Here is a 21677-nt window from a genome sequence, read left to right on the forward strand (position 1 = left end):
AGTCTTTGGCATCCATAGTTGTGTGGCTCCACTATAGTAGCCCTGTGCCGTCAGACTTTCCTTAGCTAGCCATACCTATATTGTTGCGCCTTCTTCCATTGACCTTGATGGGAAGAATTTCCTTTTTTCACTAGCGCCTACACTTGTAGGTGTGGATGTAGAGCTTGTTGGCTTTGGATTATGTTGTTGGACACTCTCCTCTACATTGTTCTTCTTATCTTTGACCTTCAAAGTTTTTTTTCGTGTATTGCAAGCTTAGAATGAAACTTCATTGGTGTCCCAAAGGGCTTGACAACCGTGTTGGCACATCCAAAATCTACTTATAGGTCGACCCTTCCTATGGTCAAATTGTCGACAATATTTGTCGTACCTAGAGATCTCCCTCGTGTGGTGGAAAGTTTCATAGAGCTTAGGGTTATTCACTACGCAATCTAGAAAATTTTCCACGTACTCTAGTGTACCATCTCGCATTGTGGACCACCAATATCCTTCCCATTTCATTATCCACACCATCTAATCTTGGCCTGAGTGTTGGCCACAATGCAGCACGTGTCTCTCAAAACATATTCGTATTCATCAGGATATACCACCCTCATATGCACTACTTTTGTATCTTTGCACTAAAGATTTTGACTATCAAAATAAATTTACTTTTTTGGCATAAATAGTGTGCTCTTGAATGACTTTGTAAGGTCTTCTTGAATAGAACTGGTGGACAAAACTATCAATTCACTCCACTTGGGAATCCATTTGACAACAAAAAAAATTGCATCCAAAAACTTTTGTTCAACTCTACTAATGGGCTCTTTCCCACTTGTGATAATAGATAGGTGATCAGCCCATTGATGCTTGTGATACCACCACCTTAAAGTTGAACTTTTTTGTTGGTAGTGTAATTTTTCTTAGCTTGACACGTATGCTATGCATTCAAAATTTATTTTTGATAACAAAGATGGATTGTGGACACAAGTACTTACATGTAAAGAGTCAAATATGGATACCTTCAAAAAGGATTATAGAGATAGCTCATATGATATAGGAAGTGCTTGGAATCAATGCTATAACTAGTGAGAACTATACATTTTCATTATCCTGGAGGTTGTTATAGATTATTGTATGCAAGCTATAGCATTTTTTGTGTCTTCTTCAAAACACTCTTTTCCCATTATTCCCACATGGATTTGGTTGATATGCTTATACCTTGTCCCATGTCCAAGATCCAATTCCACTCACGCCTCTCTATTCCACCAAAAGAGTGGTGTTTCTTTTGTCCATCTCCCATCCCTTTTGCAAGAGAACTGCATTTATTTGATCATGTTTAGTTACTCTAGTTTTTTAAGGGCTCGGTGGGGAGCATGGTGACACCATGCTCCTCAAAAGATCTTTGAAACATGGGTAGGTTAGCTCGCCCCAGAAATTTGGCCTTACTTACAAAAATTTGCTAGTGGTATTATGTAAGTTAGTGGAGTCAACATTAGAGCTTGTACATATTTTGTGTCTTGCTCCTCTATCACCCGTGATGAATACATGGTATTTGTAAGATTTCTAAATTTGGTTCATCTTCACTATGTATTTAGGTAGAGTCCATATGGGATCCTCAACTCATCTCATCCTCATTTTTCTCACTTATTCAAGGTTTGGAGGCATTTCTATTTTGCGGGCAATAATGGGTAGTGGAGGAAGAACATTCTCTGGTATCCCATAAAGGTAACTCCACACGTGTGTCGCTATGTCCTTATCTAACTCCTTAAGATCTACAAGAGGTGGATCAGTGGTATAGCTAATGTTCACCACCTCATTGGATACTTCGCCTGTAAATTTTTCAAAGAGTCTTCCTAGAGCTCAGGAATGGTCTCAAACTTCCTATGGTATCTAGGCATTGTAATCACTTTGGTTGATGGAGGTCCCTCTACCATAGTTTGAGTGTCACCAATCAATTGCTTATTGAACTCAAATGGTGCCCTCTCTTCCTTGTCACATGGATATCCGTGTAGCTTATCAAGAAAATTCTCATGCACTCTTTGGCCAATATTCCACTCTTTATAGAAATCATTGCCACTTCTAGGTGACCGTCAACTCCATAAACGATTAGAGAACCGTCAGAACAAGTTATCAAACAAGAACTCTTTTGGCCCTAGTCCTTATTTCCAATCCTCCCTTGCATTAGGCTTCTAGATTGTGCTCTCCCTCATCTCTTCAAGGTAGTTTTTATTAGGCTTGTCAAATGTATATTCCTTTAACTAATGATGATCACCACCACATCAAAAATAAGATATTAGTGACTCGTTTCAACTTTTTGGTGCAAAATATGTTCTTGTTTCATGCATCTTATTGTTACCATATATGTGGTAGCAATTTTTAATGCATTTAGGACCACCGGGGTATTTTTTCCCTCACTAAGAGGTTTTTTTCCCCGTGCATTATATATACGCCCATCATTCTAGCTAGGGTTAACTTAATATTTCTATTCTGCACTAAGCAATGCACTCTTTGTTGTTTGCCTTAAGCTTCATTACCTTCTCCAAGCTGTGTACGTTTCCCTGCAACCCTAATCCAACAAATGGTATCAGAGAAAGTTCCATCCTCCTGACATAGTTGCCAACGTCGCTAGCACCCGTCTGCTCACTTTCTCTTATTTGAGTGATATTTAATGAGCATCAACAGGATGATTAATACTTTGAGAAGGCTTAAAGAGCTTTGTTTGCTCACATTGATTTAGGCTCATTTTGGCCTTTGTTTCCACTATAGACAGTACTGCACAAGCAATTTTGTCCTTTTTGTGCAATTCAATTTTTTGCAGTTAGGTCCCTTACAATCCTCTTTGTTGTGCTATATAGCACGTGTTAGTCATGCTTTGTTTTCCTCTTTCTAGCCACGGATAACAACAACATAGATGTTTTCAAGATGTTCGCTACAGAGGATAAACTCGATGGGATAACTACCCAATGTGGGCTTCCATGATGACACATGTTCTTGTGTCAAAGGAGGTTTGGAATGTTGTGTCCGTCATTGATGTACGTCTTCCTTCCTTGGATACATGCTTTGTTGAGGATGTTGCAAGTTCTGGCAGGCCTGTTGCTGCTAGAGTTGTTTTGCCTACAGCTAAGCAGGCTCGTTGGGATGTTAGAGATGAGCATGCTCATGCATTGATTGCATTATCTGTGAAGCACACTATTACTCCTCACATTCACTCAACAAAATTAGCAAAACAGGCTTGGGATTCTCTGCTTCATCTTTATGCAAGTCACAATGAGGCTAAAATTGCATTGTTGCATAAAGAACCCGAGTCAAAGATTATGAAAGAGGAAGATGACATGGATACTTCTGTTGTTGGTATCAAGGATATTAATGAGCAACTCATTTTTACAAGCAAATTCATTGCTGGCAATTAACTTGTGCAAACTATTCTTGATGCATTGCTCGATTCTTACCATAGTTTTTCTAGTACTTGGAGACTTATGACCCAACAAACCCCTCAAGATGTCAAGTTTGATGCATTATGCACGTTGTTGTTGCAAGAGTCACTTTCAAGAAAAAACAAGGCTAAATAGCATGCATCTGAATAAGTTGTAGATGTTGCTCAAAGAAAAGGTGGTAATAGCAATGTAGCCACTTCACATGGCTCTTCAGTGAGTGGCAAATCACATGTTCCTAATATTTCTACTCACAGCCCCTCGTCTGGGAATTCTGGTGAAAAGGGCAAAAAGAAGATGTGTTGCCATTATTGCAAGGCTAATGATCACTTGATAAAGCAATGTCCTAATTTGAAGGCAAAAGAGGCCAAGAAGAAAGACGCCGGTTGCACTACAATTGCAGCTTTTTTAGAATCTTTTGGGAAAGGAGATTGTGATGTTGATGTAGATACACAGTGGGCATTTAGTACATGATGCATGTATGTCACTTGTGATCCTTCTATCCATGATGCATGTATGTTAGTTGTTGTTGCAGATTCACATTTCTGGCACTTTGATAGCGGTGCTACAAAGTACGTTACTTCACATTGTGACTTGTTTACCTCTCTCCAGTCTGTCCCTCATGGGAATATAGTCACTTGTGCCAATAATGCCTCTTATCTTATCAAGGGAGTTGGAAAGATTATGCTAACTATTGCAAATGGAAATTCTTTCACACTTGTTGAAAAACATTATGTACCAAGGATCAAAAAGAACCTTTTGTCTATGTTTGCATTTGCAAGACCTAGTCTTGTTGTTGAATTTGTGAATGACATATATATAGTTCATGATCTTAGTTTTGGTGATAAAACTGTGTATCTAGTATTTTGTGTCATGGGTTGTATAAGCTCACTTTGTATGACAAGTGTGGGAAGAATTTTGCAAATGCGGTTGTGCATTAAAAGACTATTTCTGATGCAAAACTTTGACATGCATGTTTTGGGCATCTAAGCTTTGTCAATTTACTGCGTTTGCAAAAATCTAATATGGTTTCTTCTTTGTCGCCTCTTGAAGCACCTTCTAAGCATGTTTGTGAAGGTTTTATTTTGGGTAAGATGCAACATTTGAAGTTTCCAAAGGATGGTTCAGTAAGGGCTACATGCAGGTTGCAACTCGTGCATAGTGATGTTTGCGGGCCTATGCAAACTCCATCCTTAGGCAATTACTATACTTCATGACTTTCATAGGTGATTACTTGAGACATGCATGGGTCTATCCAGTTAAAGCTAAGTCTAAAGTATTCATGTGCTTCAAGCAATTTCTAGCTATGGCTGAAAATATCTCTAAATATACTATGGACACCTCCGTTCATATCGATGCGAGGAGTATACGTCTCATGAGTTTAATGCATTTTTGGCTAATCAAGGATAAAACACCAATGTACAATATTGTATACACCTCAACAAAATGGTGTTGTTGAAAGACAAAACAGGTTGCTTACTGAGATGGCACGATGTATGGTCAAGAGTCAAGCTTTGCCACATCCGTTTTGGCTTGAGGCTATCATGTGTGCTACTTATGTACTTAACAGGTGTCCTACCAAAATCCATGTAGTCTATGACTCCTTATAAAGCATGGCATGATAAAAATCCATCTATTGATCACATTCACAATTTTTTGTTGTTTAGTTTATGCTTTGGTGCCACAAGCTCAACGTACAAAATTGGATGATAAGGTTATTCAATGCATTTTTATTGGATAGAGTATTGAAAGTAAAGGTTATAGGTTACACCACCCGTAAACAAAATGTATTTTAGTTGCATGAGATGTTGTACTTGTGGAAGATTATGTTCACCCTTTGTTATCATGTACTAGAGACAAAATGTAAGCTCACAAGACATTTATGACACTTTGTTGCCTCTTTGGTGGAAACTTGAATGTAAATTCCCATGAGGCACATGTACAACCTATGGGGGTTGTTGAACATGTTATGCACCAGCCTATTAGTGATACATATGTACTTGATGTGGAAAGGGCTGAGAATGAGGAGGCTAGAGGTATGTCAAAATGGGTGGTGCATACTTTGTGTGACAGTAAATTGAATGCACCTATGTTTAGTCGTACCCGTTCAGGTTCTTGCCATGCATCTTATGCGTGAGATTATTATGCTTTGGTTGTTTCTCGTTTATGTGATAATGAGGAACCTCTTTCTTTTGATGAATCACAGAGTTCAAAATTTTGGATGGTTTTCATGCAACTAGAATATGATGCACTTATAGAAAATGATGCATGGACCTTTTGTGATTTACATCCTGGCAAAAAGGCCATTGGTACAAAGTGGGTTTACAAGTTGCAACGTATTCCAGATGGTGAAATTGATTGCTACAAGGCTAGACTTGTTGCAAAAGGAGATGCACAACAAAAAGGCATTCATTATGAAGAGATATTTTCTCCCACTTATCGTATGACTACTGTTTATTTTCTATGTGCATTCGCGGCTCCTTTTGGATGGAATCTAAATCAATCACACATTGTTACTGCTTTCTTGAATAGTGATATATTTGAGGAAGTTTATGTAACGCGGCCTCATGATTTTGTCAAGAAAGGATAAGAAAGTAAAGTATGCAAATATAAGAAAGCTTTGTATGGGTTGAAGCAATCTCCTCGTGCTTGGTATGAGAAAGTTAACACTCTACTCCAAATAAGACACACATTGTTGTTACCATATACATGTGGTAGTGATGTGTGCGAATACACTAGGACCGCCGAGGCATTTTTTCCCTCTTTAAAAGGTTTTTTTCCCGTGCATTGTATATACGCCCATCACTCTAGGGCTATCTATCTTTTCCATTGCACACTAAGTAATACACTCTCTGTTGTGTGCCTTGAGCTTCCTTTGTCTTCTCCAAGCTGTGTGCGTTTCTTTGCAACCCTAATTCCAACAATTGATATCAGAGCAGGTGTCGTCCTCCCGGGCTTAGTCGCCAGCAGCTCCAGCACACGCCTGCTCACTTTCTCCAATTTCAATGAGGTTTAACGAACGTTCGCAGGTCGACAAATATTTTGGATGGGCTCGTAGAGCTCAGTCTGCTCAGATTTTTTATTCGGGCTAATTTCGGCCTCCGTTTCCACTACAAGCAGGTTTGCACAAGCAATTTTGTCATTTTGAACATAATTTCTGTCAATGCCGTTTTCTGCATAACAAGGGCCTTACAGTCTTCTACGGTTTGTGCTATATAGCACGTGTTGTTCCCGCTTTGTTTCTCCTCTATTTCGGACACTTTTCACATCAAGTACAACATTTACCATGACTGACAATAACACACGTGTTCAAGATGTTTGCTGCTAAGGATAGGTTGGATGGGGACAATTACCCTATGCGGGCTTATATGATGCAACATGTACTTGTGTCAAAGGGCGTCTGGAATATTGTGCAGGGCATTGATGTACGCCCTAGTTTTGAGGCTGAAGGCGATGTTGAGGATGTTGCAAATCTTCCTACAAGGATTGCTGCTATTAGAGTTGTTTTGCCTACGACAGAACAAGCTCGTTGGAATGTAAAGGATGTGCAAGCTCATGCGTTGATTGCGTTGTCTGTGAACGCACCATTACTCCTCACATTCGTTCAGTGAAATCTAAAAAAACACTTAGGATATTCTAGCAGGTCTTTATGCAAGCCGCAATGAGGCTAAAATTGCTTTGCTGCATAAAGAGCTGGATTCGAAGATTATGCATGAGGAAGATGATATGGACACTTTCCTTGCTAGTGTCAAGGATATCAATGAGCAACTTATTTCTGTAGGTGAAGTCATTTCAGACAATTCCCTTGTGCAGACTGTTCTTGATGCCTTACCAGATTCTTACCAGACTTTTGCTAGTACTTGGAGACTTACGACCCAAGGAAATCGTGAAATTGTCAAGTTTGATGCATTATGCACAGTGCTGTTGCAAGTTACTTTCCAGAAAAAACAGGACTAGGTAGCGTGCACTTGAACAAGCTTTTATTGCTTTTCAAAAAGAGAGTGGGCAGTCACTTCTTATGGTTCTGTTGCGAATGGAAAAAATTATATTCCTAATGCTTCTGCTGGCAACAATTCGTCTTGAAATTTTGGTGGTAATGGAAAAAAGAAGATGCGTTGCCATTATTGTAAAGCTAATGATCACTTTGATCAAGCAGTGTCCTAAGTTGAAGGCCAAAGAGGCTAAGAAGAAAGAGGGTGGTTTCACTGCAAATGCTGGTTCTACTACAAATGCAACCATTGTTGAGTCTTCTGTGAAAGGAGACTGTGATGCTGATGTTGATGCAGAATGGGCTTTTAGTGGAGAGTCCACTTACAATCTTATTGTTTATGATCCATGCATGTCAGTTGCTGCAGATTCACATGTGTGGTATTTCGATAGTGGTGCTACAAAGCACATTACCTCACATCGTGAATTGTTCACCTCTCTTGAGTCTGTTCCTCATGGGAATTCAGTCACTTGTGCCAACAATGCCTCTTATCATGTTCAGGGAGTTGGAAAGATTATACTTACTGCTGCAAATGGCAGTTCTATCACACTTGTTGATGCACTTTATGCACCTGAGATCAAGAAGAATCTTTTGTTTGTATCTGCACTTGCTAGACTTGGACTTGTAGTCAAATTTGTGGATGACAAATGTACAGTTCATGATCTCAGTTTGGTGATGAAATTGTTGCATCTGGTCTTTTGTGTCGTGGGCTGTATAAGCTCTCTTTGAATTACAAGTGTGGAGAAAATTTTGCAAATGTAGTTGCAGATTCAAGGGCTGTTTCAGATGCAAAACTGTGGCAAGCACATTTTGGGCATCTGAATTTTCCCAATTTGCTGCGTTTACAAAAATTTGATATGGTTGCTTCTTTGCCACTTCTTGAAGCACCTGTCAAACACGTTTGTGAATGCTGTATTTTGAGTAAAATGCAGCGTTCTAAGTTTCCAAAGGATGGTTCAGTTAGGGCCACATGCAGGTTGCATCTTGTGTATAGTGATGTCTGTGGACCCATGCAAACTCCGTCCTTGGGAAATTACCTATACTTCGTGAATTTCATTGATGATCACTCTAGGCATGCATGGGTATTTCCGCTTAAAGCGAAGTCCGAAGTTTTTATGTGCTTCAAACAATTTCTGGCTATGGCTGAAAATGTCTCGAAATGTACTATGGGCACCCTCCATTCCGATCGAGGGGGGGAGTATATGTCTCATCATTTCTAGCTAGTGTGGGATAAAACACCAATGTACAGTGCCTTATACGCCTCAGCAAAATGGTGTAGCTGAGAGGAGAAACAGGTCACTTATGGAAACGGCACGATGTATGGTCAAAAGTCAAGCTTTGCCGCATTCTTTTTGGCTTGAGGCCATCATGTGTGCCACTTATGTACTTAACAGGTGTCCTACGAAAGCTTTGTAGTCTATTACTCCATATGAAGCATGGGATGATAGAAAGCCTTCTATTGAGCACATGCGTGTTTTTGGTTGTTTGGCATATGCTTTGGTGCCACAAACACAGCGCAAAAAATTGGATGATAAGGCTATCAAATGTTTTTTTGTTGATTATGGTGTTGAAAGAAAAGGTTACACGTTGTATCATCCGTAAACAAAGTGTATTTGGTTTCACGAAATGTAGTGTTTGTGGAAGATTCTGTTCAGCCCTTGCTGTTGTGTACTAGAGACAGTAATGTAAGCTCATAAATGACACTTTGTTGCCTCTTTTTAGTGGTGGATGTTCGAATGTAAATTCCAATGAGGCAAATGTACAGCCTATGGGGGTTTTCGAAAATGTTACAGATCAGCCTATTACTGATGCAGATATACATGATGTATTTGATGAGAAGTGGCTGAGAATGAGCAGGCTAGAGGTGTGCCAAAATGGCTGGTGCATACATTGTGTGACAGTAAATTGGATGCACTTTTTTCTAGTCGTACTCGTTGAGGCTCTAGCCATGCATCTTATGCATCAAATTGTTATGCTTTGGCTGTGTCTAGCTTACATGATGTTGAAGAACCTCTGTCTTTTGATGAAGCACAGAATTCAAAAATTGGATGGCTAGCATGCAATCGAAATATGATGCACTTATAGAAAATGACACATGGACTTTATGTGATTTGCCTCCTGGCAAAAAGGCCATTGGTACGAAGTGGGTTTACAAGTTGAAATGCAAGCCGGATGGTAAGATCGATCGCCATAAGGCTCGACTTGTTGCAAAGGGTTATGCACAGCAAAAAGGATAGATTATGAAGAGACTTTTGCTCCCACTTGTTGTATGACCACAGTGAATTTTCTATGTGCATTGACAGCTCATTTTGGTTCGGATGTACATCAATCAGACATTGTTACTACTTTCTTGAATGGTGACATATTTGAGGAAGTTTATGTAACTCAGCCTGGCAGTTTTGTCAAGAAAGGACAAGAGGACAAAGTGTGTAGATGTAAGAAGGCTTTGTATGGATTGAAACAATCTCCTCGTGCTTGGTATGAGAAGGCTAACACTCATTTGGTCAAACAAGGCTTTCGTAACAGTCCAACAGAAAGCACATTGTATGTACAGCATGAGGGTGATGTACTTCTCATTGTGGTTCTTTATGTTGATGATTTGCTGATCACTAGACCAAATGAGAGACATATTGTTGAATTCAAGGCTGATTTAAATGCTACTTTCAAGATGAAAGATTTGGGGCTGGTGCATCATTACTTGGGCATACAGTTTAAGTAGTGTGATGGCGGCATTGCCTTATGTCAGAAAAGTTACATAGAAACATTGCTATGTAAGTTTGGACTTGAGGATTGCAAACCTATTGCCACTTCCATGGAAACAGGTTTGAAGTTAAGTCTACATGATGCTGGTGATCCTGCTAATGTCATTCTTTACCAAACTGTTGTTGGCTGCCTCATTTATGCATGTAACACGAGGGCGGATATTCAATTTGCAGTCTCACAGGTCAGCAGATTTAGCAGATTTATGCATAGCTTAGGATTTAAGCATTGGCAGGCTGTCAAGAGGATTTTCCGCTACCTTAGTGGCACTTTACATCTTGGTTTGTTTTATCCCAAGGGGGGATCATTGCCGCTAGACTTACATGCTTTTTCGGACTCAGATTGGCTGGTTGTTTTAACACGCGAGTGTCCACAAGTGGTTTTTGTTTCATGCTTGGTAGTTCATGTATATCATGGTTGAGCAAGAAGCAACCTACTGTGGCCACTTCTAGTTGTGAGGCTGAGTACAGGGCATTCTTCACAGCTATGGTTGAGTGTGTATGGCTCATACGCCTTATGGTTGATTTGGGTGTTGGATAGGACACTGCCAACACTATCTACACTGACAGTGAGAGCGCATTGGTTGTTGCGAGGAACCCAATTTTTCATACTCACACAAAGCACATTGAGGTGCATTACCACTATGTCAGGGAGAGGCTCTCAGCATGAGAGATCAGCTTGGCTTATGTTCCAACACAGGACAACCTTGCATATCTTTTCACAAAGGCATTGTCTCATGAGAAGCTCGAAGCTTTCCGCAAAGCTTTGGGCTTACTCCCCTTTGTGGACTGATCATGTCCTCAAGGCATGGCACTTCCCTTTACTCATGTGCCAGCTCTTGTTCACCGCATCACTCCAGGGAGGATTTGTTACCATATACATGTGGTAGTGATGTGTGTGAACACACTACGACCGCCGGGGCATTTTTTCCTCTTTAAGAGGTTTTTTCCCCGTGCATTGTATATACGCCCATCACTCTAGGGCTATCTATCTTTTCCATTGCACACTAAGTAATACACTCTTTGTTGTGTGCCTTGAGCTTCCTTCGTCTTCTCCAAGCTGTGTGTGTTTCTTTGCAACCCTAATTCCAACAATTGTTGAATTCAAGGCTCATTTGAATGCTACTTTCAAGATGAAAGACTTGGGGCTTTTGCATCATTACTTGGACATACATTTTAAGCAGCGTGATGGAGGTATTGCTTTGTGTCAAACAAGCTACATAGAGACATTACTATGTAAGTTTGGCCTTGAGGACTTCAAACCTATTACTACTCCAATGGAAACAGGTTTCAAATTAAGTCTTCATGATGCTGGTGATCTTGTCGATGTCACCCTTTATTAAATTGTTGTTGGATGCCTTATTTATATATGCAATACAAGGCCAGATATTCAGTTTGCAGTCTCATAGGTCGACAGATTTATGCATAACTCAAGGTTAGGATCATTCACTACTTGAGTGGCACTTTACATCTTGGGTTGTTTTATCCCAAGGGGTGGTTTTTTGAATTTGCATGTTTTTTTGAACTCATATTGGGCTGGTTGTTATGACACGCGAGTGTCCACAAGTGGTTTTTGTTTCATGCTCGGCAGTTCATGTATATCATGGTTGAGCAAGAACCAACCTACTTCTGTGGCCACTTCCAGTTGTGTAGTTGATTGCAAGACAATCTTCACAGCTACGGTTGAACATGTATGGCTCAGACACCTTATGGTTGATTTGGTTGTTGGATAGTGCGCTACCAACTTCATCGACTCTCAGCAGGAGAGATTAGCTTGGCTTATGTGACTGCACAAAGGAAAACCTTGCAGATTTGTTCAAGAAGACATTCATCAGAAGTTCGAAGCTTTCCGTAAAGTTGTTTCCCTTTGTAGATTGATCATTTCCTCAAGGCATGGCACCTCCCTATACATTTCGTGCTAGCTCTCGTTCACCACATCACTCCCACAGTGGATTTGTTACCATAGATGTGGTAGTGATGTGTGAACACACTTAAGACCGCCGGGGCATTTTTCCCCTCACTAGGAGGTTTTCCCCCCGTGCATTGTATACCATGCTTATCATTCTAGGGTTAACTTAATCTTTCTCTTGTGCACTAAGCAATACACTCTCTGTTGTGTGCCTTGAGCTTCATCATCTTGTCCAAGCTATGCGTGTTTCCCTGCAACCCTATTTCCAACACTTATATTCATATCCTCCAAGGTCTCCAAAATCTCATGTCAACTTGTAAGGCTTGAAGTGTCCAAATCCGTGTCGATGGATGCTCCTAACAAGTTGCAATCATCCACATATTTTTTAGCACCATAAAACATTGGCTAATAGATGTGTATGCCTTCCAGAGAGATGTAAATGCAATTTCTTGTCCTTGAGTCCCTCCAGGGAATAAGAAATGATATGCTCCTCTAAGGGCATTTCATTCACCAAGCATCTAGATATGTAGGTTTTCATTCTTTCAATGCATTGCCTCACTGTCTCCTTCTCTTCTTGCTTAAAATGTCAAAATCTCAGTGAGGGTATTATGTTTAATTCCCGTTTTTCAGTGAGCTTCTTTGAAGGCTTCAAACTTGAACAATATGTTGGGTTGCAAGGTTTAGAACCAAGATAGGTGGTGCCTCATAGATTCGATCCAAATGGTTGAACCATTGTATCCCCTTCAACAAATAGAACTTGCCCATAATGGTCCAAATGAGCGTAAGTGTTTCTCTAATGTTGATGGTAGATTCGGGTCGGTCTCAAACCATAACTAGGGCATCCCCTATATCAATTTGGTAAAAATCCCTATTCATTTGATCTCTAGCTACGATATATAAAATGGCTTACAAGTGGACCTCTAGGTGGTGCATTTGGAACTAAATGTGCATGTTCCCCCCTCGCAACTAAAATGTGACTCAAAATTGGTATCCCTTGCCATGTGAAATGCAAAGATGAGCTTATGGCAACATATGGTTACACATTTCCCCACTTGTTGCATAGTACTAGAACTTTCCAACAAAAGCTTGAGCTATACTCTTCATATTAGTAAACCATAGAATTAGGGTAATTTGTAACTCGAAGCAAAATCAACCTAGCCATTGACCAGGCTACTTGCACACTCTTGCCTTTGACTTGTGCAAAAATCACAAACAAATATATTTGTTTGCTCACCAAAATCCACAGGCAATCCACATGAAACAATGCCCCACTTGTTGCATAGTACTAGAACTTTCCAACAAAAGCTTGAGCTATACTCTTCATATTAGTAAACCATACAATTAGGGTAATTTGTAACTCGAAGCAAAATCAACCTAGCCATTGACCAGCTAGTATCTTCACATCCCAAGCTACTTGCACATTCTTGCCTTTGACTTGTGCAAAAATCACAAACAAATACATTTGTTTGCTCACCGAAATCCACAGGCAATCCACATGAAACAATGTTCATAGGCCCACAAGAAACAATCTTATGCTGGATGCTCTTAGCCACATGCCCAACAGAGCAATCACAATAGTCAATGGAGCCCTCTTGGAACAACTTTGTGATGCTAAAAATTTAAATTATTCCTTTGTTCTTCAATTCTACCATATTCCTATACTTGATACACCCCTAGAATAGGCCTCCCCTTTTGCTATGATAAAATGGGCATGTTATAATGAATAGCTTGATGAGGATGTCAAGCCAAGGGTGAGTCTGATGTTGATCCCTTTTGATCGGCTCTACCAAATCACAAAAGTGTGCCAAGTTATTGTTGATGACAAGCAGTACGCATTTCTATCCAAGCTCACTTGAGCTTCAATGGTGTCCCAATGGGCTTACCGAGACGATATGCAACTCTAAGGGGGTAGCAGCGCTCTCAATGAACTGGACTTCCAATGCCACAAGATTTGGGAGGTGGTTCACTCCGTTTTCTAGACCCTTGCATCAATCCGGTGGCTCATCTCGAGTGTCCTCAATTGTAACTCTCTTGTGTTCAAGTCTACCGCATGTGCTAGGAAGGAATCTGTTGGTTAAAAAAACCTAAGCTATATCAAAGTCCCAATCTTTTGCACCCTATCATAGTTGCTTGTATGAAGATAAGCTGAAGCAGTAATTAGGCTCTTTGATTCAACAAAAGATTGTCTACCGCATGTGATAGGAAGGCTTGTGTTAGTTGCTTACACCTCGGAGAACCAAAGGTGGGGCCCTTGATTTCTCGCATCGTCTACGTCAAAAGTTCCAATCTTTTGCACCCAATCATTAACACTTGTATTTAGGGAAAGTGTAAACCCACTTTTTAAGAAGTAACTATTCCCTTTAATGTCAGAAAAGTCTGGCTATGAATCTCATTTTATTCACCGCTCACTATTTTGTATGCTATTCACTTGAGTTTGTGCGTGTTACGTGCCTTGAGTATCATGTTTTGTTGCTATGCATTGTGGACAAGGCAATAATATGCTAGCATGAAAATCTGATTCACATTAATAGACTAACAGTAGGTATGTGCATGTAGCACCACTTGGCCAAATCAAATGCGACAACTTACCACAAAACCACTTTGTTTCTTTGCTTTGTCATTGACAACAACCAGTTTGCTAAGCTTTCACTAATACACACCATGAAACAGCCCTTCTATTACTAACAAAACCACTTTGTATAAACCACCCTTCTATTACTAGCAAAATCATACACATGAGGTAGATGAACGCCTGGAAAAAAGCTGTAAGGAGTTGGATCATCACTCCTTCATGCACCTATGAGCAAACTTGATCGCCCGCACACTGAAAATTTGTGGTATAATGAAAGAACTCACAAATTCAATCAATTAAATTTTCTCTTTCTTTAGAGGTGTAGTAATTATCAAGATTTGCTACAGAATACCCAGCTCTAATGATTACCACAGTTGACAGAATTTTGCAGAGAGAAATTAGCAGTCTATTTGTTTCAATGGCACTGGAACTAGGAAGTTTGGACTGAAGCTTTTCCACTTGTCTTCACTTGACCCTTTTTAGGCTCATTGCAGGTGCTGCATGCCTTCACTGCACCCTTGAGAATCACTTCCCTGACCACATCTATACCGCGAGCTAGCATTATATCCATCTGCATTTAAATGATAAGGCTTGTTAACATTTATCATACAGCAAGCTTATGGTAAGTTAAAAAATTTGGGAAAAACCTCTTCTCTTTCATCCTTCGCAAACTTTCTCAAAACAAAAGAGGCTGGCTCCATCTTTCCCGGGGGCCGTCCAATTCCTAAAACAAAGAGACAATGGATCCATACGTCTTTACTTGGCTTTGTTCATCAGCATCATCAAAGATGAAGCACCCAATTTATTTCTTCAAGGGAGTGAAGAATTTACCAATTTTGAGTCGTGGAAAGTCTTTACTGCCCTTTAGATGTTGGATCACACTTCTCATCCTGAATCACAATCTACATAAAAGTTCAAAATCAGGAGCATTTATTAAGCACACTAACAAATTCACAGAGCCTGTAGTCATAACTGTCTCAAGCATGTCCAAAAGGACTGCATCCCAAAGTCACAAGGGACACGTCAGGGACGGGGAACAGGGGACGGGGCCTCAAATGCGATTTTTAGTGTAAAAAAGAGGGCGGGACGGCAAGTGGGGACAGAAAAGTGGAGATGGGAAGCCCAAAATGGGCGTCCCCTGTGACTATGCTGCATCCACCTCGACCAAGACACTCTCTCTCTCTCTCTCTCTCTCTCTCTCTCTCTCTCTCTCTGAGTGTGTAAAAAAGTGGGGCTTGGTACCCTTTTGTATTACGGAATCAAAATTACAGGCCCGAAGGCATTACATCAGCCTGTAGGCATACACACATAACAGATCTGATAGTGAAAAAACCCCTGAGATATTCAATGATTACAAACCATAGGGAAAAGCTACGTGTGATGCAAAGTTACAAAAGATGGGTGATACAACAAAAGCTAGGAGGAGGGGAGTGAGGGAACAAAGTAGCAGAGAGTTGAAGCAAAAGCATGCCACCCTCACGTCGAGAGGAGGCCGAAAACCCCACATCTCTCTCTCTCTCTCTCTCTCTCTCTCTCTCTCTCTCTCTCTCTCTCTCTCTCTCTCTCTCTCTCTCTCTCTCTCTCTGTGCGTGCGCGCGCGCGTGTGTGTGTTATGTCTCACTTACCGGAGAGGGGATCTTGCCTATGACCAAGGTAGGATCCGTACATACGTACAGATCTGTACGGTAACATACGTCCGTACCGTATGGAACGGTACCGTACTGAAATTTTTGCCTTTTTTTAAAAAAAACCCCTACGCAATGATTTGATTTGTTTTTGCCTATCTGGTGGTAGTCCGAGCGCCTTAGTTTTCTGGAGTTTGTCTACAACAGTGACCTACAACCTGCAAAGTCCATCTGCAGAGCCTTTTCGCGCGTGTTTACCGGTAAGAAATCGAATCTTCTGTCTCTCCCTTTCACATTCCTTTGTGATTCTCTCACGATAGCATATGCATTTTTGTCACAATGGCGTGTTCCCATTGCCCAATGTATAGGTCCACCATGCCTCGCAAATCCAACCCAGTCTGGAGCGCACACACCAATGTCATTGCGGTGGTAAATACAAGAGTGCAAGCACGATCAGGAACACACTTGGACTTGCAAATATTGTGGAAAGCAAAAGACAAGTACGGTGACGCGTGTGTAGAGGCACCTTACTGGCATCGTCACTACTAGCCAATGCGCAGGATGCAAGCTTGTTCGGCGAGAGATTAAGGATGCTTTGATTCTAGAGCCCTTCCGTTGAGGGGGTCTTCCCTCGTCCAAGGGCAAAAAAGCAGATGAGTCAACGCAGGATGCCTTGAAGGATGCGTTGTTTGCAGATTTTCCAAATGCACATACACAGTAGGAAAGGGACCTTAGCAGGAAAAGGGCTCATTGTTCTCAGGATGTAGATGAGGATACAGATCAAGGGACACGCAAGTATACACAGTCTAGTTTGCCTTCACACGTCCATGCACAGTCTTGGGTAAAAGAGCGGCAAAAGATTGCAGAGACAAAGATTGCTCGCACTCTCATAGAGTGCAACATTGCATTTAATGTCTTGCAGACAGAGCAATGGAAGCGAATGGTCCGGGCCATTGCACAAGTCGGCACCACAGATTCCTCGAGTGGCTTGGAGTATCAAAACATGCGCACAAAAATGTTAGATGAGCAATGAGAGATCATTGACAGAGCATTGGTCCCATTGAAAGCTGGGTGGCAACAGTTTGGTTGTACTGTCATCTTTGACGGGTGGAGTGATATTCGCAGACGCCACATTATCAACATCCTTGTTTCCTCTTGCCTTGGTACATACTTCCTACGTGCTGTGGACGCGGGCAAGGCTGGTGAGCGTATTTCGGCAGAATTTATTTTTGGGCACATTCAGCAGGCCATCAAGGAGGTCGGGAAGGATAATGTCGTCCAGGCCTTCCATCATTCTCGAGAGTCGAATCTCTTGAGCTTTTTAGTTTGTCGAATCTCTTACGCTTTTTGGTCGTATAATGGTCATTGGTTTTGCAGGTGGTCACGACAATGCGTCCAACTATAAGGCCACGGGGGAGATGGTTGAGGCGGAGTTCCCTCGCATAGTTTGGACTCCATGTGCTGCACATTGCCTCGACTTGCTCATGGAGGATATTGGCAAGTTGACTTGGGTACAGCCTATTGTTTCTGATGCGTCAAAGATGACTACTTTCTTCCGCAAGAAACATCAGGCACTTGCCATATTAAGGAGTCACAGCACACTAGACATGGTGCGTCCCCCGAAGACTAGGTTTGCATACATGTACTGTAACGAACTGCTGACGTGTCAAAGCCTAAAGAATGGAGCCAACTTACAGATGTGGCCGAGGGGCCTAAACCCTAAGAAGAACAAGTAACAGAAGAAGTCCTACCAACTTATGGGGACCCCGTCCGATGGGGCCCCAAGTGACATAAAGGATTAAAATAAAGCAAGACTCGCACACACACAAAAACTAATGACGTGGCACATTTTTGAAAATTGCACTGGCATGATGACGTGGCAGGCTGTACGGATTTCCGTAAATTACGCTGGCAGCTTTTTGCATTGCTTTTTGGACCAGAAGCTTTTGAGTTTGAAGGCTTTTCATGTAAACTGCTTTTGGGCCCTAGGGCCTTTAAATATGAGGTTAGGGCTCATTCTCTTGCATGCTTCCTGGAGAAGGTGCAGAGTCTAGAGTACCGGCTTGTACTGTGTTGATGCAATATAAAGAAATACCGAAAGGGGCGCCAAGGTTTGGGGCCAATACTCTCTGGGGTGGAATTCCGCCACTCCATGTCACATGTCGTCTCTCTCTATTTCAGATCAGTTGTTATTGAAGTGCTAGAAGTCTGTTCAATCTGTTCTTTTCTATTGGCACGTGGTGCCCGTCTTGTGACATGTACCTAGTACTTCACACGCTTTACAGGTTAAGGGATCCACTGTTGCAGACAATTGTGGACCCTAAGTCGCAATTGATGCACCATGCGCAGGTTAAACCTACCAAGTACATACAGAGGAAAGTGCTCGATGAGAGCTTTTAAGTAGCGGTGCACTCTTTGGCAGTGGCTCTCCAACCTCTCTATTGTTCTCTTGTGTGTGGCAGACATGGAGGGGTCGACTCTTGGCCTTGTGTATCATCTATTCATGCAGCTGAGGCAGCACATAGCAGCATGTACCTCTTTTACATCAAAGCCGTAAGTCAATGCATTTGAAAATTGCTACTGTATTTTGGTTCGGCATTCTCGCTTGATCCTTGGAAAGTTGGATGTTGTATTTGTTTTAAGTCTTGATTGTGAAGTCTTGTGAATTGCAGGCAGGATGACATCCTCAGTATTGCGGAGAGTAGATGGGCGTTTATGCGTTGTCCTATTCACGGGATGGCTGCTATACTCCATCCTCTCTACAAGACTCCAGAGCTTTTTGCAGATCAATCAAGAGTGCTCATGGAACCAAAGTCGAAGTACGGATGCTACCAAGGGAAGCCCAAGACCTCATCAAAGAACATGCAGTCCGACCACTTTGGAAAAGGGTTGGCCTTAAAGACTACATAGACATGGACCCCTGGGGTGTCGCTTACAAAAGAGTGTATGAGCTCTTGCACAACATCACTCAGCAAGGACGAGCCACCATATCTGACCTCAATGGCTCTCCTATTGAAGTTAACACTATCTCTTGTAGCCTCCATGCACTCGTCGGGTCAGCTACGTCCCACGGATTGACATTTTATGTCTGTGGTTCTCGCTTTGCTAGCATTGATATGGTGAGGCTAGCCGACCGACACTCCTGCAATAGACTCCATCGGGAAATGCATGGCCCTAACAAGATGTGAGTAGATCGTGACTGGAGATGCTTGATCCAATAGGCTATATGTATCAGCTTTTCCTTTGACTTGACCATAGTAGAAGCCTTCAACAACCAAGCGGTTTGCTCAACTTGCGACCAGAGTACCTAGACAGGATGTTCAGTGAGGATGAGCAATTGGACCTTGACAACGAGATGAGCAGCTACATGAACAACCTGGGACTGTCTTTCTTGAGGAGTGTGTCCTTGAGATAGGAAGCTACCAAGCTTCCCCTCACTTGGATCAAAATTATGGAAGAGCCGTCTTCCAAATTTGTGCAATCTTACACTATATATTCTCTCACAGGTATTCTAATTTCTCGCATGAACCAAGTAGTGCGTACTACGCTCGGGTGTTTTCGTGGTTTTCATTTATTCCTTTATCTTGTGTAAATGTCTATAGGATTGCTCAGTTGGTGCTTGTGAGCGCAATTGGAGCGCCTACTCTCTTATACACACGAAGATTCAAAACCGCTTGAGCACTATGCAATTGGAGAAGTTGGTCTACTATCGAGCGAACATGAAGCTCGTGCGTAGTTTTCATGCTTTGGGATCACCCAAGCAGGTAAGTCTTAATAATAGATCATTGCTACTTGAGTCTTGGTTATGAGAGACTCGATTTTAAAGTTAATGCTTGGCTACTTATACTTTTGAGCAGGTAGATCCGACTCAAGTGAAGATGGTTCCTAACCCTAGTGCACAGGAGATAGATTGTCGGATCAGAGATGAGCAGGAGGAGATTCTTGAGAGCTTCATAGAGAGCGTGAGAGCGTGGATTGGCCGGTCACTAAATCACGAGCACAAGCCTTGGCTATCCCTCTTCGCCAAGAGGTTGCACATCTAGAGAGAGCACGATGGGAGAGCATTCGCAGAGGCAAGTTGTCAGTGCGTAGTCGTGGTCGAGCGAATGAGGCACTGCGTCTCATTCTGACTGCGGAGGAGGATGACCCAGTTGAGCTGCTGGAGATAGGTGCTTCGGGAGATCCCACCATTGTTGAGCCAGAGTTTGATGAGGAGGGCAATGTCTTGACAGAAGGAGACATGGCCTCCTCATCTTCAAAGTCCGATAGGGATGTTTGAGTATCTTGATTGCCATGTAGTATGTACTTTGCGATTGCTAACATCATAGCATGCTTACTAGTTTATTGTTTTATTGAGTCGGGACTCGTGCTTTGTTCCACCTTTGTTTATTATGGATCATTAGATGTACTTTTTGTTTTTATGGATTCTATCATTTTTTCTGTTCTTGAATGTTGGATGCCCAGCAAGTGGTCAATGGTCGGGAGTCATCCCTCGTCGGTATTCGTGTGAAAGCCTCAGATGTCTAGTTATGGAAGTCTTGGAAGTTGGTTTGTAGAGCACTGAACTAACATCCCTGAACTCTCGAGTGATACTTGAGAATATACTATTAAGTACAGATTGTTTAGGTTTTTGGCTTTCAAAAAAAAACCATACGAATTTTACGTACCTAACAACTCAATACATTCAGTACTATGTACAGGATATACTAAATACGTTACGTACCTGTCCACCTTACCTATGACACTGTCCAACCAATGTCTGGACGGACATAGTGTGAACCTAGCCAGTGTGGTCGGCCACTTTTTTTAAAGGAGGCCAAGGCCTTGTTTGTATCCATCGACCCCCACTGGTAGAGTGCCAGTGGTTAGCCCGTGACGCTAGGATTGCACGAGGTCACCTCGAGGAGGTGAGGCCGGGTGGTATGGGACGCTCGGTCTTACAAGTGCACGCCCACATCCTCGGACGTTGGCCCCAACAAAGAGGTGCTTCAGGATGGTGGCTATGGTCGGGTAGTTCGCCCAATGCATGTCTATAGGCGGTCCGTGTAGCTGGGAGATCCTCTTTGAGCGTTCGTTTCATGGCATCAGAGCCGGCTTGGCTACAAGAAGGACCATGTGCACACCTATGGATCGGTTAGAGTCGGATAACCTCAATTTTGTGTATTTTTTTATGACTAATTGCTGAAGTTACTGATTTTTCTTCTCGTGATTAGTGTGCACGCGAAAATTAATGTTCTTTTTGCTGATTTTTGATAAAAAAAAATCAGTGATTTCACTGGTGGGAGTGCTGAAAATCAAAAATTTGACTAAATTCGTCCATTTTTACGAAGTAAAACACACGATTTGATGACTTTTTATCGGATTTTCGATGAAAATCAGGATCTTACTCTTTAATTTGCTGATTTATGCTT

General features: G+C 41.7%; 1 protein-coding gene across 1 annotated transcript in view; it reads right to left on the minus strand.

The window, feature by feature from the left end:
• Window positions 1-14917: 14917 nt before the first annotated feature.
• The window catches only part of LOC147419820 (peptidyl-tRNA hydrolase, mitochondrial-like), a 48655-nt gene continuing 41895 nt past the window's right edge, over window positions 14918-21677 (minus strand). Inside the window, exons 6-8 of the mRNA XM_086505302.1 lie at window positions 15473-15531; window positions 15289-15365; window positions 14918-15212 (exon numbers count right to left, since the gene is read on the minus strand). Coding sequence (XP_086361428.1) covers window positions 15072-15212; window positions 15289-15365; window positions 15473-15531 — 277 coding nt within the window. The 3' untranslated portion in view covers window positions 14918-15071. The remainder of the gene's footprint in view (window positions 15213-15288; window positions 15366-15472; window positions 15532-21677) is intronic.

Source organism: Adiantum capillus-veneris, chromosome 29 (genome assembly GCF_014529385.1).
Source record: "Adiantum capillus-veneris isolate H3 chromosome 29, ASM1452938v2, whole genome shotgun sequence".
NCBI classification, from domain to species: Eukaryota; Viridiplantae; Streptophyta; class Polypodiopsida; order Polypodiales; family Pteridaceae; genus Adiantum; species Adiantum capillus-veneris.